We start from the raw sequence: 23444 nt of genomic DNA on the forward strand, positions 1-23444 counted from the left end.
CAGCAATTCTATAAATGTTCGGACACCATAGATTTTTTCAGAAGAATAGAATTTAAAATGTTATATATATATATACACACGCTCAGGGATCGCTGAATTATGACCACTCCCATCTATAACGGATTAAGCTGCATAAAAAGCCGAACAGCTTCGCGTGCTAGAACGAAATGCTCATGACCCAATGTGATTAAGGCGTGGAACGGGTCAGACCACTCCCGAACTCTAAAGGATGTGCGTGGTGAGCAAAGGGAGCAGCGCGTTGTAGGAGGGTTAACGGAAGATTACTGTGCGAAAGTTGACATCGCAATACAATATGGAGAATGCAAAAACTATATTTCAAATGATGATGCGCTGCACACGCGGACGTATGGAGCTCCATAGTAAACGACCCAAGAGACACCATCTCCTCACTGCTGATCATTTTCGATGGTGAATGTTGTGTTGTCACCAACACGCTGTTCGGATACTAGAAACTTGTGTGCTTGTCGGATGAGTCCAAATACCTGGTGCAACACGCCGACAGACACCTTACTGTGTGGCGAAAGCAACACGTCCGTGAACCCATTGTGCATGATGCTCACTGTCCAGACAGGTGGCGATGGTTGCTTAATATGGTTCATATTTTGCTGTTAAGAACTAGAACCTCTGGTGCGAAAAGACAAACGTTTCACTCGTGAAGTCTACCAGCGTATTTCTGTGGACGGGCAGCGGTTGCTCGGCTGTTGACTGCTTCGTGCCTGAATATTAAGCAAGCAATACACATACTACATAAACCCTACGCAACACTCATTCAGGCCCATTCATGTAGTTTTATTTAAATTTTACAGTGGCACTAGGAGGATTTGGACTTATGTCTAAGGGACACATAGAACATACATACATATACCAGCAGCCATTAGGAGACCATGTTGCATTTTTTACCTAACACAAACCGAATTTTTCAAGGCAATAATGCGCTGTATCATCGGGCCCACCCTTTGCGCGACTGGTTCGAGGAACACAGTGAAGATTTAGCATTAGTAGAGGCATATGATGCAAGAAAGCAAGCTTATGCAGCATCAGCCAAAAAACCCACTCCCGTTTCACCCCTCCGTTCGTTGGAAATACCTGTCCAGCTGAGCCTTAAACTTATTTAGGCTATCAACTTCCACGACAAGGGATGGAAGTCTGTTCCCAACCAAGTACCCGCTGGCTAAAGGCAAATTCCCGCATATCTGCCCTTCCTCAATTTGAATTTATACCCTCTCAGGTAATTATTCTGAGCAAAAGAGGAAGAATCCCATCAGCATTGAGCATGCTCAAACCATTCGAGGCTTTATACGCCTCTAACAGATCACCTCGCTGGTGACTAGTCTCCAGACACTGTAATTTGCAAAACTTAAGCCTTTCTTCGTAAGAGTACCTCTATTCCATTTACTAATCTTGTTGCCCTTCTCTGTACTCGTTCCAGCAGCTCCACATCCTTCTTGAAATGAGGCCTCCAGACCTGTATACAGTACTCTAGGTGTGGCCTGACCATTGCCTTATACAAGGGAATAATCACCTCCTTATCCCTGCTAGAAAAATTCCTGCATATCATTGACAAGACACCATGAGCTACGCCTGCAGCCCGTCTGCACTTCACAGAGAATTTCATATCTGCCTGCACAATTACTCCCAGGTCCTTTTCATTGTCTACCACTGTCAGTGTAGTACCACAGAGTTGATACATTACTCGGAGGTTACTGCTTCCCATATGTAGTACTTTACATTTGCTAATGTTAAACTTCATTTTCCACCTCTCAGCCCATCTGCTCAAATTTTCCAGATCCTGTTGCAGCAGCATAGCGTCAGTAGTGTCCTTGACAACCCTGCAAACTTGGACATTAAGCTTGATATACCATGATCAATATTATTTATACAGAAAACAATAATGGACCCAACTCTGAACCCTGAGGGACTCCACTAATAACATTAGTCCACGATGACCAGTGTCCATTGTTACCACTCTCTCTTCTCCCCTCAACCATCCCTTTATCCATAGCAGCAATTTTGCTCCAATTTGTGCAGTAGGCTTCCATGTGCAACAGTATCAAAAGCCTCTCTAAGATCCAAATATATAATATCAAAGTTATTCGCTGCATACAGTTCTTTTGTGACTGGATCATAGTATCCAATCAAATTGGTCAGGCAAGACTTTCCCTTAAAAAAACCATGCTGTGTCTGAGCTATAACTGAACTCTTGTCTAGATGATCCTGCAGTGCTTCTTTAACCAGTGCCTCCATTAAGTTTCCTGGAACAGAAGTTAAAATAACAGTTCTATAATTACTTTGTGTCAGCCTTTGATCCTCCTTTGTGAATTGAGGTCACATTTGTACATCTCCAGTCTATGGGAACCTCCCCTGAGTCCAAAGAAGCTCTCGTAATTATGGCTAAGAGTTTGCTTACTTCCTTTGCTGCCTCCTTTAATATAACTAGATAGATCCCATCCACCCCGGGTGCCTTTTTTATGTTTATCCTCCACTTTCCTCTGAGTTATTACAAAATCATCTAGCTAACTTCCAGAGTTTACTTCACCTCTGGCATTCCCCTTCCTGAATAACTCCCTCATGTGTTAATGTAGATGCAAAATACTCATTTAATTTGTTAGCCACCTGAGCAGGATCCTCATCTGTTGAACCATGAATATCCAGTGGACCAATCTGATTCATCCCTTTCTTTCTAGAGTTTATATAGATAGTATGAATCAGAGCTGTAATACTCAATATGTTCTACGTTGATAATAATATTAGTCAATTAATAAGAGGTGTTTACCTCAATATAGTACGTGGAACACTTCCGTATGATACCCTCCAGAAATTAAAACGGAAAAAACGAAAAAATCGACAACTTACCGGTACATTAAAGTAAAATATAAATAATTAAATAATCAATTTAACGCAATTAAAAGAATCTAACGAAAATATTCAAAACGATTTTCCTTCGTTTATCGTTTATTGCGTTAATTGCTTTAATTTGAATTTTAATTGTTTTGAATTGATTTTGAATTGTGTTAAATTGATTATTTAATTATTTATATTTTACTTTAATGTACCGGTAAGTTGTCGATTTTTTCGTTTTTTCCGTTTTAATTTCTGGAGGGTATCATACGGAAGTGTTCCACGTACTATATTGAGGTAAACACCTCTTATTAATTGACTAAGAGTTTATATAGGTAAAGAACTCTTTTCTGTTTTTCTTTGCATCCTTTGCCAAGGATTTTTCATAATCTGCCTTATCTCCTTTGTGACTTGGTTACAGACCAGCTTATATCTATCATAGGCTTCCATGTCATCCATTAATTTATATGTATCCCATGCATTTTTCTTCTCTGCCATATGTCTCATTAGTTCATCTGACATCCATTTAGGCCTAAACCTTAAACAAGTTCTTTGAATGCTTCCCATTTTGAATTTGCTGTTGGTAACATCATCAGTTGGTCCCACTGTATAGAATTTAAATACTGTCTCAGTCCATCGTAGTCGCCTTTACGAAAGCAAAAACCCTTCCATATGCCCCTGATGGTAGTTACCTCTTTGAGTAAATCCCACTTCAGCACACTGTGATCACTGCCACCTAGTGGTTCGTTTATCTGCAGATTCTTAATGCATGAAGAATCACTACTGATAATCAAATCAAGAGTATCACTCCCTCTAGTTGCCTCCTGAATATGCTGATGTAGAAAACAATTATCCAATAAATCCACAAAAGCCTTGCTAGTGTGTGAGTGACCAACCAACAAATTCCAGTCAATATCTGGGAAATTAAAATCCCCCATTATAAGACTCTCTGATTTACTGGCCCACTCTATTTCCCTGTACAGTTTCTTATTATACCCATCAGAGTCATTAGGCCTATAGCACACTCCTACTCTCAATTTTAATCTTCCAATGCTTATGTCACACCAAACTGACTGGACACTGCACTGTCCAGCTATGTTGGTGGCTTCACTTCCTTGGATTTTGTGTTTCTTATCTAATAGCATAACCCCTCCTCCCTTTCTATCCTTTCTGTACACATTGCAATTCTGTATTCCTTATATCTGTGTGACACCACACTTCTGATTTCACCCACATCGAGTTTGTGGGATGTTTCGGACCGACAAATGAGGCGTATGGGCATGCAGCCGTCATTTATCACTGTGGAAAGCATTGCAGCAACATGACTGCAGTTCACTACGGGCGTCTTCACACGTCCGGTGGAGTAAATGCCTAGGCGAATAGTGGCTGTTATCCGTTCGAACGATGGCTCATCACGGTTTAGGTAGGTGGTCATAATTCAGTAATCAGTGAGTATATACACACAAAGGGGAAAATATTTTCCCACCCATACAGGGATTTCATTAGGGTCTGAGCTTTGCAGCTTTTCTACCAAAATATTTTCATTTCCCAATTAAAAATTTTCTTAGTTTCTATTTTAGGCAATTGAGTTGCGTTTTATTCTTTTTCTTAGTTTTTCACATTGATTACCGTAAGTAACCTTCGTCACTCTGAAATAACGCAGTCATTTTTCTTGCTTCTCTTGGTTGCAACAGAAAATTGTATCATACATCTTATATATAAGCATTCTATTCACACAGTCATAATATTTGTTAGCTGAGGAAGGTAAAAAGTTCAGTTTCAGGGCCAGTGATATGAGTTTTGGGGAATTTTGTTCATGTTATTAGCAGTGGTAAAACTGCCATACTGCCAAAATGGTGGGTTCGACATGGAGATTCTTAAAGATCACTTGGGCGCAGAATTTATAGTTTCACTTCTGGTTTGCACCCTTATGATGTATTTTAATTGGTTTTCTTGGTAAACGAATAGGTTACTCAATCACTTTTCTCATTCTGATTATAATGCATATTGTTTATTTCAGTTAGCGTACCTCTTGTATGGATTTAGTTTTAATGTAATTAATGTACAAGTTAGGCAATTTGCATAATTTCTGTACGTAGCCAACTACATGATAGTTATAAATTGGCATCATTAAGTATATCTCATATTGTGAATACATTCACAACGAGTTGCCATGGTATTGCACTACCTAGAATAAGTAACGCTTCACCGTAGAAGAAGATTGTTACTTATTCTCAGCGGATACTAACACCCATAAGGCACCGTTTTGAAATATGATATGGGATCAAGTTCTCGGTTATCCTCATACTATCCCTATTAGACTTAGAAAAGAGATGAAGGTGATAGAAGGAAGAAAGGGACAGTTGCTCCTTCAACTCACACTCAAAGCTCATATATTCCTCGAATAGGCAACGCTTCCCCAGTAGAGAAGATTGTTGTTACCTATACCTATTCGAGGAAACTCAGTGGCCATCAGGCCCCCCAGACGGCACTGTTTCAAAGCTTATTGGCTCCTCATCAGTGGGTGGTCAGGTACCCTGGTGTTGGAATGATGACAACCCAATTGTGAAGTATAAATCCACAATATGAGAGATGCCTGATGGTGTGGATAATTTTGTGAAGGTATTCACAATATGAGATATACTTAATGATGTCAATTTATAACTACTTATGTAGTTGGCTATGTACAGAAATGATGCAAATACACTAACTTGTATATTAGCCTGAATATTTTACAAGTAGTACGATTTATTATTATAATATATTGTCTTTGTTCAGTAGGTCTCAATGCAATCCGAGAAATCATGAACATTTTCACGAGCCGTATCGATGCCTCTCTTATGACATCGAATTTACATACAAAAGTTAGTTTGAGTAGTTCGAGCTCCATGTTTATTTACTGCGTGCAATGTGCATCCGCATTCTTCATTTTAGAAATTGGCGACACCTTGAACAGGATGAAGAATGTCATTTGTAAATTACTTGTCTCTAGCACTCTTACTCGAAGTTAGTATTATTGTTATGTATATGGTACAAGGAAACCTGAGGCTTATGCTGCACCAGACAAAAAAAAACTGAGTTACCCTGAGAGAAAGAAGTAGAAGGGAATCACCAAGAAAGAGATGAATGATGATATCCAGCTCAGGACCCTGGGTTGCCAAGCCTATACTCACCAGATGTGAGCCCCTAGGGTTAAGTTATTCATTTTTTCACAGGTTCTCATTTAAACATGACCGCCCTGTAAAGTTGTATTAAATGTTCTAGATGTAGAATTTCTCGACATTAAGCGTCAACACTTATCTGATATAATTTTGATCGTTAATTACTATGTCATTCCTTTCACTCAAAATTATCAGACCAGTGTCAATTACCATATGTAAATTGTTGTATTGCAAGTAATGTTAACTGCTCGACAAAATTGACAGAACAGAAAGTTTTTCATGAATATTTTATTGTGAACAGTGTAGCCGAAGGCGAATATTTGACATAATAGGTATGCAAATTGCAAGTATCTAGTAGAGTAGAAAACGATCTACCAACTTACAGCCGCACATTATGCAAATTATTCACCTATAAAAACACGGGTTGCCACCACATCACTTCATTTCCGTTTATTGGCTTGCTCTGTGGAATAGTGTCATCGTCGTATAGAACTTAGATGATTTTTTTGAGATAGCAGGCAGAAGTGACTCGTTGACTAAATGTGTCAGGAGAGAGAGAGAAAGAGAGCTAAACAAGGTCGCCCGAGGGCTACGTTAACCAGAATAGACCGCAAGACGAAACCCTACCATGTTCTGTCACCACTGTTTCTTGAGTTTGTTGCTGCCACAGGTGAAAATATTTTCAACTGAAATGTGTTAATAAGACTGAATTCAAGTGGTTTGTATCTAATGATCCCCAAACCACCGCAGAGCTCGTCGGAGCTGGCTCCATGAACATGTGACTTGGAGCTCTGACAAATGAGTTACAATTCTGTTCTCTGATGAGTCCTGTTTTACAGATTCTAGACGTTATTTCATCTGGAAACAACGAGGAATACGGTGCTGGCAGTGTTCTCATTTGGGGCGGAATAATGATCAACGGCAACACTTTGTTTTTCATAGGCATACCCTAAATGTGCAGAGGTACCGAAAACAGATCCTCGAACTGCAAGTGCGACTTTTTAGGGTTGCGGTTGGCCCAGATTTTCTTTTCATGCACGTCGAGATGAAGTGGTCGAGGAATATCTTGCAACTGAAGATATCCAACGACTGTCGGGGCCAGCACGATCACAGAATAAATCCGGTCGAATATGTGTGGGCGCCTTTGGGCGTCACATTTGCACGCCAATAGCCAATTCTTTGGTCACTTGGTGAGCTAAGATCTGCTGCGCAGGTGGAAGAATGGGATTTATTGCCACAGATTCTTTTAGACACTGGGCATGGTTCACTGTTGGAGGGGATGATACGCCGTACTGATATCATATGACCTTTTTGGTAATTCTTATACAACCTCTATGCCCCTTATACTTCTACGATTATCTACTATTTATCGTTATTCTGTGGTACACCGTCATACTAAATTTTGGCCCTCTTCATTGCAAGCTGCACTAGTTACACTAAGTTTTATACGTGTTCTATTAATTTTGTCGAACAGTGTAGTTCCAAAAATTTGTGGTTGGTGCCATCCCAAAAATGGTGGTTGGCTAACTGTATTATTGCATTGTTTATACAGCAATACTAATGAATATTGTTTTTGATTTTCAATTAGATGTTTACTTTAGCACTGGTAGTCCTTTTGCATAGCTCACATGGCAATGATTCTGATAACCGGAAAGAGTCGACAGAAAACAGAGAACGGGAAGGAAAGAATATAAAATGCTATCAGGAAAGCGATCCACTCGAAACAGAAAATAGTAAATCTCTTTACCCATCAGAAAACTTTCCATTTCGCCCATCATCCAGCGACGAGCAACTTGTGTTTTCCCCCGAGTCTGAAGATTCGTGTAAGGTTCAGATTGGACTTCATTATGCTAATTGTTTCAAGAAATCAACGCAATATGACACTAAATTGTAAGTATTTCAAATTTATGAGTAGTGAAAAAATATGAACAAATTAGGCCACCCGATGCTTGTCTGGCCTTTTTATGTTGACATTATTTTTAAATATTAAATCGTGGAGGGGAGGGGTAGGAAATTTTATTTTTTAATGATTATGAAAGTTGTACCACTCTTGCTTTCTCCTCTCTTAGGAGACAGAATTTATTTACTCATATCCCCCTCATAATTTTTATTTTTTTCACTTGGCAATGTGTCGTTTCTTGTGAAATTTGTTTTAAACGCTTATGGTTTTCATTTTAATATCTGCACTCTGGTAATTGTGAAAGCCAATTCTCATCCTGGATCATCTTAAGATTTTGTTTTGATACTGTTCTATTAATTATATACAATATTGCCAAAAGTAACTGGACATCTCCATGTTTAAAAAACTTTATTGATACAGTATTCAGTAAACTCAACCCATTTTTGATAACTAGTGAAAGAAGTATTCTACTTTCAATGAAACTAGTAAATGCGGGTGGTGGCCAACGTCTCAGTTCAAAAGTGTTCATTGAGGTTATGGTCTCGCTCTGGCCAGGCCAATTAAGCTTTTGCGAGCCCATATATTTAAATCAGGTCAGTTGACCAGAATGTAAATATACAGCACGGAATTAAGTGTTTTGGGAACGATGGGTCATGCGCTAAATAAGTTGACGCTGTGCATTGTCGTGAAAGAGAATGCATAGCGTAGTTAATCTTCTTGGATTTAACTAGACATTACTAATATGGTATGCAATGTTTCTTCCTTTTAAGTCGCCAAGTTCGATCCATCTTTGTTTCCTTTTGTACCAATTTATGATTCAATTTTCTCATCTGGCATGATACGTTACTTAAGTTTAATCATCTCGATATTTATATTAGTTGTGATGATCCTACTACTCATACATAATGCACGTATTTTGTTCTGGAAACATCCATGCAAGCAAAGTTTATACAGCATCAGAGGGGGAAAAAAAATTAAACTATACAATTCCGCAACACCAAGCGGAAGTATTTCAAAATCAATAATGGATGTGTATGTACCTTGATTTTAATATTTTAAAATTAAATCATAAATTAAGTTGGATTATTTGTGACGGTGCAAGTTTTAAATAATAGAAAGAACAATGCCTTCAGAATTGCGTTGGCAGCCTGTATAACTTCCCGAACTGAAAGCTTATATAAGGAAGCTCATGAACCACGATTTTATCTCAGAAGGAAATTTTTATATTAGTGAACTATGCATCCAATATAAATATAGGCCGCATTTCAATAAACCTGCTGGCATTAGATTTCATGGAATCACTTCAGACTAGCTATGTGTATGTCAGAATATACAGATTGAAAAATCTATCAATATGGGCTATAGTTATTTAAATCAGTGTGGTAAGCATTCTCTCTCTCTCTCTCAACTTAAATATAAGATATCTTCCTGCTATTCACACCCAAAGTTGCTGAATATAATCAGACAAGACAGTAGGTTCTGCAGGTCTTACCTGCTTTTGAATTTTTTTTTTTTGCTTCTCTGCAGAACCTTTTTGCTATCTACCTAGCGCATATAATCTATACCCGTTCTTTAATCTCTGTCAACTCAGTGCAGAATGAAACAAATTAGATCTAAACTGATCCAAGTACAGTAGTACTCTGCTGGATACCAGCTGATTGTGGAATACTCTGAAATGAAAACGCAGATCAGGCAGCAAAACAACCAACAAATTCAAATGTAACTGATATGAAAATTCCTGTGCAAGACTACGAAAACCCTACTACTTCCAATGGAAAAATATATGGCAAGAAAATTGCAACAATAAACTTATAGAAATTAAGACCCAGCACCAGGAAAGTAAGAAAAGTGGTTCTTGCAAGAGGACGCTCTTGTGTAACTCATCTTTACCCTCTCAGTAAAACGTTTTACTTGACTATTATTAGCAAGAAAGGCTAGAATCACCCCTCTCTCTCAGGAGTTTACAAGAACCTATAACAACGAATCAAACATAGATCAATTTCCCTCCTTTTTAAAGAAGATAAGGATGCTCTCTCACTTCTAAAAACTTACAAACTGGAAACTATTAATTTGAAAGACACGTAGCCCTTGCCAAAACCCTCAAAGAATGAAAGATAGAACACTACTATGTGTATATCAGAAATTGGAAAATCGGCCTTAAGCAGCTGATTTTCTTAGCTGGGGAAGGGGTTTAGAGTGAGAAATTTCGCAGTACGTATTCACATCCAGAGGGACTGATGGCACTATCAAAGGTAGAGGAAGATTCGTGACTGATCTGTGGCAGCTCTATACTGTCAATATTTAGTATTTCTTGGGATCTGCCAGGCTGCGTTGTGCCGATTGGCTCTTGTGAATACGTAAAATGGTGGCTTGTTTTGGGATTTTCTAGTGTTGGTGATTGAAAGAGAGGTAACGAGGTCTCTCCAAATCCCCCCAGCCTTTGGTATGGTTGGCTCGGTATATGGAGTTGCGCACATCCAAGTTTGGGTGGAGGAGACTAGACGCTCTCATCTAGCGCACCTTGCAATTTCTATAAAATTTTTCATGGGCTGTTTGACTATTTTAATAACAGATTACTACTACCCCTGGGTGACACTGGAATGTGAAATGAAGTCCCTAGATTTTCTTTCCTAAATTTTTTTTTTTTTTTTGGTAATGAGGTCAGGGTACTTTGGGCGATAATTGAGATGGAGAATGTTTCTGATCAATGGAAATGAGAAGACGAAGGCAGAAGAGTTCTCGCTTATTGCGTGCTGCACCTAGGCCCCAATCATGGAACCCATCAAAGTCTAAATGAGGCTTCTTAACCCCCTTTGCACGGACTGCGCTTATTTAAATAAATAAAATTTGAAGTCCAGGATGCAGAACCGAGGGTACCAATCTTATTTCTACACCCGGAACATATTACTGTTTTAAAGATATTGGAGTTCAGCAGAAGATTCTGGCTTGCAAAAGGGTTTTTGGGCTGCCAAAAACATTTAACATCTTATGAGGTTGTTTTTAAAATACTGTATTGTCAAAATACAAGTACTTGGGGTGAAACAAGTAGAATACATAGGTTGCCATTAGTCTGTTTCCTAACGGCAATCTATGTATTCTAATTCCGTTGCGCTTCGTTTCCGCTACTATGAAAGTTCTGTATTCTAAACATGTTTAGAATTTTATCACAGATGAAGATTTAAATTCGGCATGAGAAATGACTACACTAGAGGTCCAGATGATATTCCAGGCTTATTTTGGAAAATGACTGTCACTACCTTAAAACCCCTCGTACTGGGAAAGTATCCTAAGCACGTTAAGCAGGTCATTATAGTTCCTATTTTCAAAAAAAGTTGATATAACTGATTACAGACCCATATCCTTGCAAAACAACCTGGCTAAACTCTTCGAGTCAGTAGACACAAATTTGCTTTCTTTCTGGCAATACACCTCTGAAGTTCTTCTCTACACAGATATATCTAAGGCATTTGATAAAGTCCCGCACGTACAACTTCTGGAAAAACTTAAGCTATATGATATCCGTGACCCTGTGCTCTCATGGCTACGCAGCTATATTACGCATCGTTCCTTGAGCGTTGTCATCAATCAAGTGAACTCAGACTGTTTTATACCACTAAGTGGAGTACCTCAAGGCTCCCCCTTAGGTCCTCTACTTTTTATTGTTTTCGTAAATGATCTTTCATCTACACCTCCAATGTTCACTTTGAATGGCTTGTCTGCTACCCCCTCGAAGTGCAAAGTAATCTCTTTCTCATCCGGCATATGTACACTATTAACTCTGAGATCAAAAGGTGTGACCGACTTGGATTCTCTTCTCCAGCAGTGCCAAATTCGATGCCCATGTCCTTCAAAGCATTCGGAAAACTTACAAGTTCAAAAACTACAGATATGCGGTTTTCCTTTATAAAAATATTGTTCTGCCAATCCTTGGAATCCTCACACAGACTTTAACTAAAAAAATTTTGTCCGTTACTTTACGACCGTGATCTATTCTCTCACTCAGTGTATTATGAATTGCTGTGTGATTACTTTCATCTGAGGCCTCTGTGCACTAGAAGAGTTATTGCTGACATCACCCTTCTAGCGAAAGTAATCACTGGAACTTATGAAGCATCTGATATCCTTAGTAAAATCAACTTCAATGCTCCTTGTAGACAAGTCAGGAACCTTACACTGTTTCGCCTTGATTCTGCCACCACAGACTTTATGAAGTTCAGTCCACTAAACAGAATCAGCAAATGACTCTCTTTGACAACTCCATCCACAAGTTTGCCTCTTCTCTTAAACTGCAAAGTGGCCAGCTCTGATCTAATTATTGTAGTCTATTTTTTCTATTCTCTAACTGATTAATTATTACTTGTTTTACCGGTAACTTAATGCAATCCTCCTTTGTACATATGATTTTAATGTTTGGATCTCGGTTACCTGTTGTGCATTTTGTTATTATAAAAAAAAAACGTATTCGGAAACGGGACATTGGTTGGTTTTATGACGTTATATCTTAGCCTGCGGCGATTAACTGGTTTATCTAAATGATATGTATAGAACTGTTTTTTGCGTAAAGTGGGGATGTTATCTGACCACAATCTTTATCTAAAATAAATATGGCGAATTAAGGAATGGTTTTAGGAGAAACAACTTATTTCAGCAGATAACACCAAAGGCCGGTTAAAGTTGGACTCGTATGGGAAAAAGTCTTTCTCCAGTCTAGATGCCTTTCCCACATGGTGGTCATAACCACTGTGTTAGTTGTGAAGGATCTCGTGTCGAGAATATATCCGTTGCAATGTAGGCTCCTCCTGCTCGTTAACGACCATACCCCAAATCGTTCGGCACTCCAACTTTGAATCAACCACACCATGTAAGTGATAATGGACTTGATAGTTTTCCCACTGAACTGGATCTAGGGAGGCATTTGGTTGTTGCAGATACCTCCCTAGATCGAGTATGCACGTATCCTCATATGAGTTCTGTGAGACTAACCCATAAATGGGAAGGTATAGTATGAAATTGAGGTAACAGAAGAAATCCACGAAGGCTTTGTAAGACAGTTCCTTCCAAACGAACGGTAGCTTTTCCACCAATCATCTTATATGCATCCTTCTAGTAGTGTACGCAAAATATATAAAACAAACTGAGCAATGGCCATGCTAATACTCTTCATGTAAATAATTTTATTTATAAATGCAGGAATACCATTCATGCATCATTATATTAAGAATTAAAATATCTTTCTCTTTTCAGCAACGAGCTGCAGCACTATGTTCCAAGTCTTCCACGTGTGGCTGATGGTTTTGACAGCCCATGCAGTTCATTGCACGTCCTGGCAAAAGTGTAAGTCAGCAAGATAAATAATCATTATTCCTTATTGTGTGAATGATCAAAACTGACATTCGCTATTTTTGCCTCTTACAGAGATTAAAGGTGAACTTAAAATTTCTTTTCTTTCGTTGGCCATATACGATTAGCAAGAATAAAGAGGACCGGTGCCATGGATCACGAATGCATTCGTGTGATTCTGTCGGTGCTCATCACCATAGTTAGGCGCATTATGGCCGCGCACCGGGGATTGCAGAGTTTCAGCTCCTCACATAAAAATTGGATCAAAGCAGCAGGTGTGATGTGCCTCTACCCGTTTGTACATGTATGGAAAATTATATACAGCGAACGGTGAAAGCTTGGTGTTTTGTAATATTACCTGCCGATTTTTTACATTTTGTTTTTGGTCGTGTCCTACAGTTTCTACTAATTGAAGGTTCTGACACCAACTGCTCTGCGTGGATACATAGGCGAAGTCCGCTGCTGCAGGATCAATTATGATTATGCCATTTGCGTTTCCCATGGTACTGCAGTCCTTATAAATCTTCTGTAATGTATGACTGGACATGTCACAAGCTATTTCATTTAAGTGTACAGATACTGGAATGTTTGCTTTCCCCAATAAATTGGTACTGCAAGTTTACAGCCCACTAAGTAATATATAAAACGTAAATTTAATTTTGGCATAACTAAGTGGTCTTTTCTGTATATACTTCTTTTGACGTTGTGATCCTTGGGATGTGCCCTCTGATTAGGCAACAAGAACCATTGTTAATTTAATTCATGTTATTACTGCTAGTTGTCCTGCAGATTCCATGCATTATATTATGTTCAACTCCTCGTTTTCACAAAAGATGCACTTGGGATGCAACTGAATCCAGCGAAAAACATTTGTACTCAGCCTTGACTGATTTGTCGTTGCTGAATAATACATGAACTGCTCATGTCTGGAGATAATTATGCAGTTTTATAAGTTTGCTGCACATAGTAGAGTATTATTCATTTGCATAAGTTTAGAAATTTTCTGTGTCAAACGCATGCATTGCTCAACTAATGAGCAATACTGTATTTGAATATAACAAAAAATTACTAAAATAGCAATTTAACAAATTCGCCTTTGTTTATATTCATAACTAACTTTGGATGTAATTCCTGTACGCTATTTGTAGTACATATACCTATTTTGTTATCAGATGCACATTGAAATGTCCTCGAACTGATAACTCGGCAAAGGTCACCTTTAATTTCTGGAAGTTTAACAGCTGTCATGGCTTTCCTGTCCAATTTGAATTACAATAACTTGATTTCTAAGAGTATTTAGAATAAAAAAAAATTGCCAGTGTTATTGTTTATATAATTCATCTTTTCTTCACAGGAAATCCACACCTACTTTTCATAGGTGTCATGGTTCGCAATATGTACTACGGTTGCCATTCCAGATGTATAACATTAAAGGAGAACTGCGGTATATAATTCAAGATTCACCTCGCTTGGAACAGTGTTATTTAGAGTCTATGTGCAGGTACAGAAATAGTATAAGTTAAATTTTAGTAAAGGACCTTGGCGATGGTTAGACGATATATTCCTTTGTCTAATTTGGTTCACCAATTTAGATATCTGGTGGAGGGTGGGGAGAACGCCTAAACTGTTTATTGGGAAACAAAATTATGTGAAGAAATGGATTGCCAATCAGTGCAAAGGAGGGGCTGTTGCAGAGATGCATGGGTACGAGTCTCTTACTGAAGTTTAACCATAGTATACTTATCAATTAGAAAATTTGTTTAATCTTTACAAGCTGGTACCGTCACTGAACTGATCAAATTTCACTGCTTGCATTCAGTTTACGCTGTCACGTGATGAAATTACCATGCTAAAGTAGCTAATGCTGTCCTATCACCTACTGCATGACGGGGTACCAGTTTCTATGGATACGAAGATAGAACTGCTGCTGTGCCGAAGCGAGCATCAGTTGTCACATGACCAAATTCCCATGCATCTTTGTGACAAGTAATGGTGGCGTCCTATCACTGACTGGATGGATGCAAAGGTAGCAGGACAGCTGCACTGAAGCGAGCGTTATTGTCATGTGACCATCCGCAGGGGTACCAGTTTTTACGATTGCTAACAAAGCAAGCTTTAGTCGTTCAAATTCCCATGCATGTTTGAAGCTGTGGTACCATGATTGAGAACGACCGGAGTGAGGGTATAGGGTGACCCACCTGTGGTTTCCCACATCTGCGTGATATGTATGCTGTGAATAAATAGTCGTACTATAAATGCCTGAAAAGTGTTGTGTAGTATTATGTTCGGTCCTGGCATTTGCCCATCAGGGTTTGACCGTGCTTCCTGAGCGAACACGAAGTAACTCCCCCTCTTTCGTACGAAAGAGGGGGGGGTTAAAATAAAGAGGCATCGGTTGTAAATATCAACCCACTCTTTTCAAAAACACAGTAACATATGCTAAAAAGGAAAAGAAGACTCACCAGATGTTGCCGTACTTTTCAATCCTCGTCCATAGGTGGATATATTATGAACACAGCTTTTAAAAATTCCCATATGAAGTTGGTGGTCTCTGATGTCACATGAATTCCGCCAGATATGAATCAAACTGATTCATTTCCCGTCTTTTTATCACTCCATGACCCGTGATGGTGTTTTTGCCTATTTCAGGAAAACAGACTCAAATGAAGTGTGGTTAGGTTACCCTTTTGCTCTGTTAATTTCATCATGGCACCTCCGTGGGCAGGAGCAGCAGTGCATAGCACACGCTTCTTGATTAGACCGGAGTTCGAGCCCATGACCACCGCATATCCCCGGAGCAATATGGCCTAAGTTGCTAATGCTCCTAAAAACCAAATAGCAACAATGTCATCATAATTCCACACTTATATCAGGAGGTTATCATACTGCAAATGAGTAAAATAAGTGAGTCAGTCTCTCCCAGTGTTGCCAACTTTTTAAATTTTCATTTGGGTTAAATCCTATTAATGGGTGCCATAAAAATTTTCAAGACTCCTACATTATGTCCAGACAAAAACCTTCCAAATTGCATATCAAATGCAGTTTATTCTGAGGAAGAAGTCAAAAATAACAACTACCGTTTAACGGAGTTGATAAGATAAATTTATGCAGTGGCAATATTAATCACTTGATTTCTTGGTTGGCGAAAAATCACATTCTGCAAAATACTGCTTTTTATGAGGTTTACAAAAAGTAAATGTAAAACTGATATGCAGTAGCTTAGCTATCCTTGTTCGGGCCCCTACTTAATTAATGAAAATTGCCAAAGATGCCGGAAACGGAGGCAATAACCTTGCCATAAAACAAAGAGTATTAGACATAAATGATTTTTTGAAGATAGTAGATTATCATTGTCTCAAGATCGCATTGCTCTTAATTTAAATATTAAAAAATGCAAAGAACTGAGGGAGATCTGCATGATATCAATAATTTATTCAGATGGTTAACTAGGGGGAATATCTATCGAAGTTCAAATTTATGAATCAGCATTTTTCAAAAGAAAATATAATCGGGGACGACTAATAGGACTTTCGAAAGAATTATCAAACGATATTTTTTAGTTACAGTACAAAGAGTATTAGACATAAATCATTTTTTGACGATAGTAGATTATCGTTGTCTCAAGATCGCATTGCTCTTAATTTAAATATTAAAAAAATGCAAAGACTGAGGGAGATCTGCATGATATCAGAGAGTGGTAATCAATGGACACTGCTCAATGTGGACTAATGTTATTAGTGGAGTTCCTCAGTGTTGTTTTCGGTGTTTATGAATGATATTGATGATGGGATATCAAGTTGGCAGGGTTGTTAAGGACACCACTGACGCTATGCTGCTGCAACAGGATCTGGAGAGGTGGCAAATGTAAAGTACTACATATGGGAAACAGTAACCCCAGAACAACGTATCAACTCTGAGGTACTACACTGACAGTGGTGGGTAATTGTGCAGGCAGATATGAAGTTCTCTGAGCAGTGCAGACGAGCTGCAAGAGTAGCTCATGGTGTCTTGTCAATGATATACAGGAATTTTTCTAGCAGGGATAAGGAGGTGATTATTCCCTTGTATAAGGCAATGGTTAGGCCACATCTTGAGTACTGTATACAGGTCTGGAGGCCTCATTTCAAGAAGGATGTAGAGCTGCTGGAACGGGTATAGAGAAGGGCAACAAGATTAGTGAATGGAACAAAGGGTTGCTCTTACAAAGAAAGGCTTAAGTTTTGCAAATTACAGAGTCTGGAGACTAGGCACCGGCGAGGTGATCTGATAGAGGTGTATAAGGCTTTGAATGGTTTGAGCATGCTCAATGCCAATGGGATTCTTCATCTTGCTCAGAGGGCATAAATTCAAATTGAGGAAGGACGGATGTCGGATAGATGTGCGGAAATTTGCCTTTGGCCAGCGGGTGGTTGGTTGGTTGGTGGAACCGACTTCCATCACTTGTTGTTGAAGTTGATAGCCTAAACAAATTTAAGGCTCAACTGGACAGGTATTTCGAGCGAACGGAGGGGTGAAATGGGAGTGGTGTGTTTTTTTTTTTGGCTGATGCTGAATAAGCTTGCTTTCTTCCATCATATTCCTCTGCTAATGCTAATAAAACAACTCTATTATCAATTATAAGAGAGAGAATATTGCTGGGTACAAGAATCATCAGTGATGGCCTGCATATAAAGATCACGATTCATCGCTATAATTTTGTTTCTCCAGATAATTCAAGTACAACGAAGAAAAATTATCCAATGGCATTCCTTCGCGGTTTCAAAAAAAAAAAAAGCGGGGCTAATAATGGCGTCATTAGAATTTAACTCAACAGTCATGTCGTTTGACTGTGAGTGTAACAACGTATTGAAATTGTTGGGGTTCCCCTCAGGGGAATCCCTGAATAATATAAAATCGATTCTTCGCTTTTTATTAAAAAAAAAAAACGATGAAATAAGATATGTTTACGATGTATATCAATAAAATTATGAAATATTTCTTAATTTTACATTTATACTCCCCATCTGCTATTACATATTTTAATCAGCTAAATTGTCAACACTGGTCTCTCCTGAGGGTTCAAAGTGAGTGAGCTTCTTTGCTTACAAGGAATCATAATCCTCTCCGTAAAAATTATGCAGAGGAATTATTGTGTTTATTTACTAATTTTTTTTTTCTAAAAATGAAAAAGTGCGCAGAGGTTTATGAATTGCTTTGATTAGGTATCAGTTCCTGCTCTTTTTGTTGAAAACTAACGGTGCTACATTGGAATTAGTGATTAATAACGAACATACACCTCTTGGATATTACACAATTTCAAGAATTGGGTTAAGCATTTCATACTGATAGATTTAGAATGAAAACAAAGGACGATTGGGACTTTACAAAAAGACACTAGTTAAAGCTGCATGTGATATTTCAACCGAATCGTTCAGGACGATCGTCAAAAACTATTCTTGTAAAATTTATCAGAATTGGTATCATGAGATTAGTCTACTGATGTCACAGGATTGACTAAAAGGCTGGTGATATCTGGAAAGTGAGTCTATTTTAGAAAAAGAGTGGGTTGATCTCAAAATGCTGTGCACGCAGTGGGAGCAGCAAAACTTGTTGATCAGTGCAGACATAACACCACCTCACAACTAACCTGAAGGGTATCAGCTTGTAAAGATTAGCTAAAAATTCAAATTTTGTCGAGCAGTGCTAGGAAAAAAAAAACTTTTGTATTAATGCCTTAAGCATAACTAGAAATTGACCTCCCCCCCCAATATCAGAAATACAACTTTAAAATGTCTATAAAAACTCGGTTCTTTAACTTCATTTGGTGCTTGTGGCCATGACACCACTGATCCATCATATAAATGATGAAGATAAGACAAATATCTCTAAAACTGACCGTGTTGTACATGTGATGCAAGAAAGCGAGCTTATGTAGCATCAGCCAAAAAGTTTGTAGAGTTCCTCCTTCAATTTGAATTTATGCTCCTTAGGTTCAAAATCTGAGCAAGTGGAAGAAACCCATTAACCCAAACTGCCTTATTCACGTTGCAATTTGCAGAACTTCTCTTGGTAAGAGAACCCCCCCCCTTCTCTATATATGCTCAAGCAAATCTACATCCTTCCTAAAATAAGGCATGGCTAACCATTGCCTTATACAAAGGGATAATCACCTCCTATTCCCATATATCATTGACAAAACCCGATGCTCTTGCAGCCTGACTGCACAATTACTCCCAGGTCTTTTGCATTTGTCAATGTTGCAAATTTTCTAGATCCTGTTGCAGTAGCAAACTTCAACACTAAACCGATATATCATTGATAAATATGCAAAGAAACAGTGGCTTCACGACGAGCAGCATCCATTTATTAGCTATATGCTGCACAAGCCAAAAAAAAATTTCCAAATTACCCTGAGAGAGAAAAGAATGATGATATTCTGCTCCAATTTGGGCAGGAGCAGCAGTGTGTAGCACATTTCTTGATTAGACTGGGGTTCAAGCCCATGATCACTGCATATTCCTGGAGCAATATGGCCTTAGTTGCTAATGCTCCTAAAAACCAATTTGCCGCTTTTCTTATGTTTAACTTTGCTCTCAGTTATTACAAAATCTACCCACATGCAGGTAGCAATGCTTTGGAACTCTAGTTGTGGCATATTATGCAATAAAGCACTCATTGGTTATTTCTGAATTGGAAATATAGTACTCTCGGATACATGGTAAAAAAAATCTCAGGCTTCTTATATAACTTGGGAATGACTAATAAAATATTGCTTATATATCTCTGATATGCCAAAATTAAGAAAAAAAAGTTATATAATTAGTTCAAGTAAAAACTGATAACTATTTCGTAGCCTTGGCTTCAGTGGTGTCGATCCCTTCACCGTGATACTTAATGTTTGACCATATTTATACATTTTCTTGGTAGATGGCACTGATAACGGCCAAAATTAAATTTTCTGAAGAGCTTCACAGGGTTAAGGTGAAAGTTTGCAGTTTCTGGGGCTTTTTATGTTGGTGCAATTCATTATAAATGGGTAGTAAACTCGATCTTATGGCATTTGCAATAATACCAATAGCTGGAATTCTGTGGGTTTTTATGTGTGTTACCTTCTATATTTTAACCTTATTACTCTGTATCTCATTTGTGAGTGCCATGATTTCTTTTAAATTTAACAATCCTTGAAAAACCTTACAAAAAACACCAACAGTAATAGGCTTATGCTGCACCAGGCAAAAAAAATTTCTGAGAGAGAGTCAAAAGTAGAAGGGAATCACCAAGAAAGAGAATGATGACGATATCCTGGGTAATGGATGCATCATTTTCACAATTGACATAACTAAATTATTATTATTTTTTTTAATGGCGGGGTTGCAAGATATAATAGATACATTAATATCCCAATGACGACTTATATCTGTTATTACTTGAAGTGTTTGTGTAAATCGAGAGTCCCGATTAACTACTTTAACAAGATCATGCAGGGCAGTAAAATCAGAATGCCTTATACGAGAGCAAGTACATCTTTAGGTTTTCTATAATTTCTTATTCCAATTAATGGTATCCTACATTAAATAAGGAACAACTCACCAGAGTAGTCAAACAGTAAGATATAATTGCTGGCTTTTGGTGGAATTTAAAGACACACAGGTGCTTATCTTGTTCGACAGCTTTTTTCCTTCTATCATTTTGCATGCTTACAAAGCACAGTGGATTCTGTTTATTTGGGACAAATCATAAAGAAAATAGCCAGAGTTTTCTTCACTTAACTGGGGCAGGAGATTGTCTCCGACCTTCCACATGGTCCCATCGGATTTCTGGAGGTATAAACAATTAGCAGTTTTCAGTGTATTAGGCTTTTCTGTTAATGTAATCTGTTATAAACAGATCGACAACTCGATCTTATTGAATTTGCAATTCTGTGGATTTTTACATTATTATTATGGCAAAGTGTGTTTCCATGTTCTTTTTTGACTGTTTTAAATTTTAACCTTTCTTTCTCCTTCCCCCCAACTAGTGAGTATGCAAGTAAGCATATTTTTATTTTGCTAACCTGTGGATAATATTCTTCCTATTTTCAATTCACAAATTTTATTGTGCAAGGGTCCACTGTATATAATAAAAGCAGCTTGGGCATTACAGATTTTTTTTTTCCTTATCAAATGGAACTTTCTTTTAAAAAGAGTTCCACATTTCATATACATTAAGGAAAAATCATCTGAAGTTGCCATTTTTTTTCCACCACATAAAATAATATCATTGGTTGGTTTCAGCAAAATAAGTCTTTATAATTTCACAGTTGTGACGTGGTCGGGAGTGCGGCAGACCAGGGTTCAAGCTGCTGAATACGGCCAACCCGCACCGGACCAGCGTGGTAGGTTATGGTCCATTTCTTGCAGTGGGTTGGTAATGGCTGCACTTTACCTTTACAATTCTTTCTAGATCCAGTCAGTGCTAATCATTAAAATAACTATTTACTTAAGGGTTAAACTCTCATTCTGAAGACTTTGACTGAGAAAAGCCCAATGTTGTCTGAACATAATAATCCATTTATACAACCCCCAAAACTTCATTGAAGTGTCACTTTATCTGACGGCACCAGGGGTTTTCTGCATCACTTAGGTACTGTCCTTCCTCAGTGAATAAACAAAATTCACAAATGCATTTACGGGGGGGTCCATGATCATCATGCGTCAGGCAACTCTTCCTGACGCATGATGATCATGGACGAAATTACCTCAAACAGCACTACTGCTGTAGCAAATCTGCATCTACAATGCCTGATCATTAAGTATGTGAAATTTTGTTTGTTTCAAGAAACAATTAGAATTGTATTTTTGTTGCCTACTGTAACATACAGTCAGGTCTCCATAGTCACGGGGGTAACGTGTCAACACTTCCTGCAAAAATCTGTACTCTCGCCCAGATGTTTTCTTCATATGCTGAAACGCTTAGGCAACATTTTAGACCCATGTTTTGAAAATACTGTATCAAAATTTTATTACATATCAGGTATAGAAGTTGTCCTTTTTCAGGAACAATGTGATGGGAAGCTGTGAATCGTGTTTTGTTCTTCAGTTCTGTGCATGGAAAATTAGGCCTGAGGCATCTTCCAAAATAATGCTGTCTCATCAGCATTGAAAACCTGTGCGGGCTTGCCCGTAATCTTTACATTACAGAGTGAATGTCTCTTGAAATTTCTGGAACCAGCCTTAGCAGAAATCATACCGATGTTCACAGGCAAGTTTTTCTTGTGCTGCTCTTTGATCCAGATGAACAGCATTCTCCATTTTTTTAACATCACATTTAGCAGTAAGAATTCCACCAGTTTGCACTGCCTCTCCGATCTGTTTGTTGATATCAAACATGCGGCCGCATATGTGAGCCCTTTTAGGCTTTTGTTTAGAACCAATGGGTATTCATATAAGCACAAAGGTGACAAGCTGTCCTACTCGGATGGTGCTCACTGTGAGACTGAAGACATGCAAGCAGCAGCCAAATTTTCAGTATGATGAATATGGAGACCCGAATGTATATGAAAAATTAATTTTGAAACTGATAGAGTAGAAGCCAGATTAACAACTCATCACAAGAGTGATTTAGATTAGAGTTATCTAACTTATAATTGGCCTAGGAGTTTAGTTTTTCTAAAGAGAAACCAAACCTACTTCATTCATGATTAGTTGGAAAATAAGATTTAACAAATAAAAGGGCTTCTACTGTAATCTTTCTATTGCACCTCATCCTCCTTATTTGAAATATGAATGACTAATTCTTAATGGGTTTAATATTTCAGCTTACCAGACAGACTATGTTTACATATGGGATTTCGTAATCCCATAACATGTGAGCCACGCCTTTGTCATCATACACTACTTGTGTGGGATCCAGCAGTTCCAAACAAGGGATCATTTTTTGATACATTTGAGTATGCCTGCTGCTGTAATTGCCATACATTTCCATTCCTTGGGGCTCAAAGTATTCTTGGATAAGTAATAAATGTGTAAGTAATAGTAGGATTAGAAAGTTGCACATTTTCTTTTGATGTAGGGAGGGTTAAATCAATTTGCTTAAATACCAGAAGAGGAATGGGTAGCCACCCCTGGTGTATATTAGTGTTTTCTGCAGACAATCTGAATGGTATTACAGCAGTTCCTACACACTGAAAATTTATCCATTTTGGTTTAAATCTTGAACAATAAAAT

The 23444-nt window shown here is 38.2% G+C and overlaps 1 protein-coding gene across 1 annotated transcript in view; it reads left to right on the plus strand.

The window, feature by feature from the left end:
* LOC150078472 (uncharacterized) overlaps positions 1-23231 on the plus strand; it is a 30293-nt gene extending 7062 nt beyond the window's left edge. Inside the window, exons 2-4 of the mRNA XM_090384579.1 lie at positions 7609-7910; positions 13165-13254; positions 23036-23231. Coding sequence (XP_090240705.1) covers positions 7609-7910; positions 13165-13254; positions 23036-23231 — 588 coding nt within the window. The remainder of the gene's footprint in view (positions 1-7608; positions 7911-13164; positions 13255-23035) is intronic.
* The last annotated feature ends 213 nt before the right edge of the window (positions 23232-23444 follow it).

Source organism: Mastigoproctus giganteus, chromosome 11, assembly GCF_048544385.1.
Source record: "Mastigoproctus giganteus isolate SK-2022 chromosome 11, ASM4854438v1, whole genome shotgun sequence".
NCBI classification, from domain to species: domain Eukaryota; kingdom Metazoa; phylum Arthropoda; class Arachnida; order Uropygi; family Thelyphonidae; genus Mastigoproctus; species Mastigoproctus giganteus.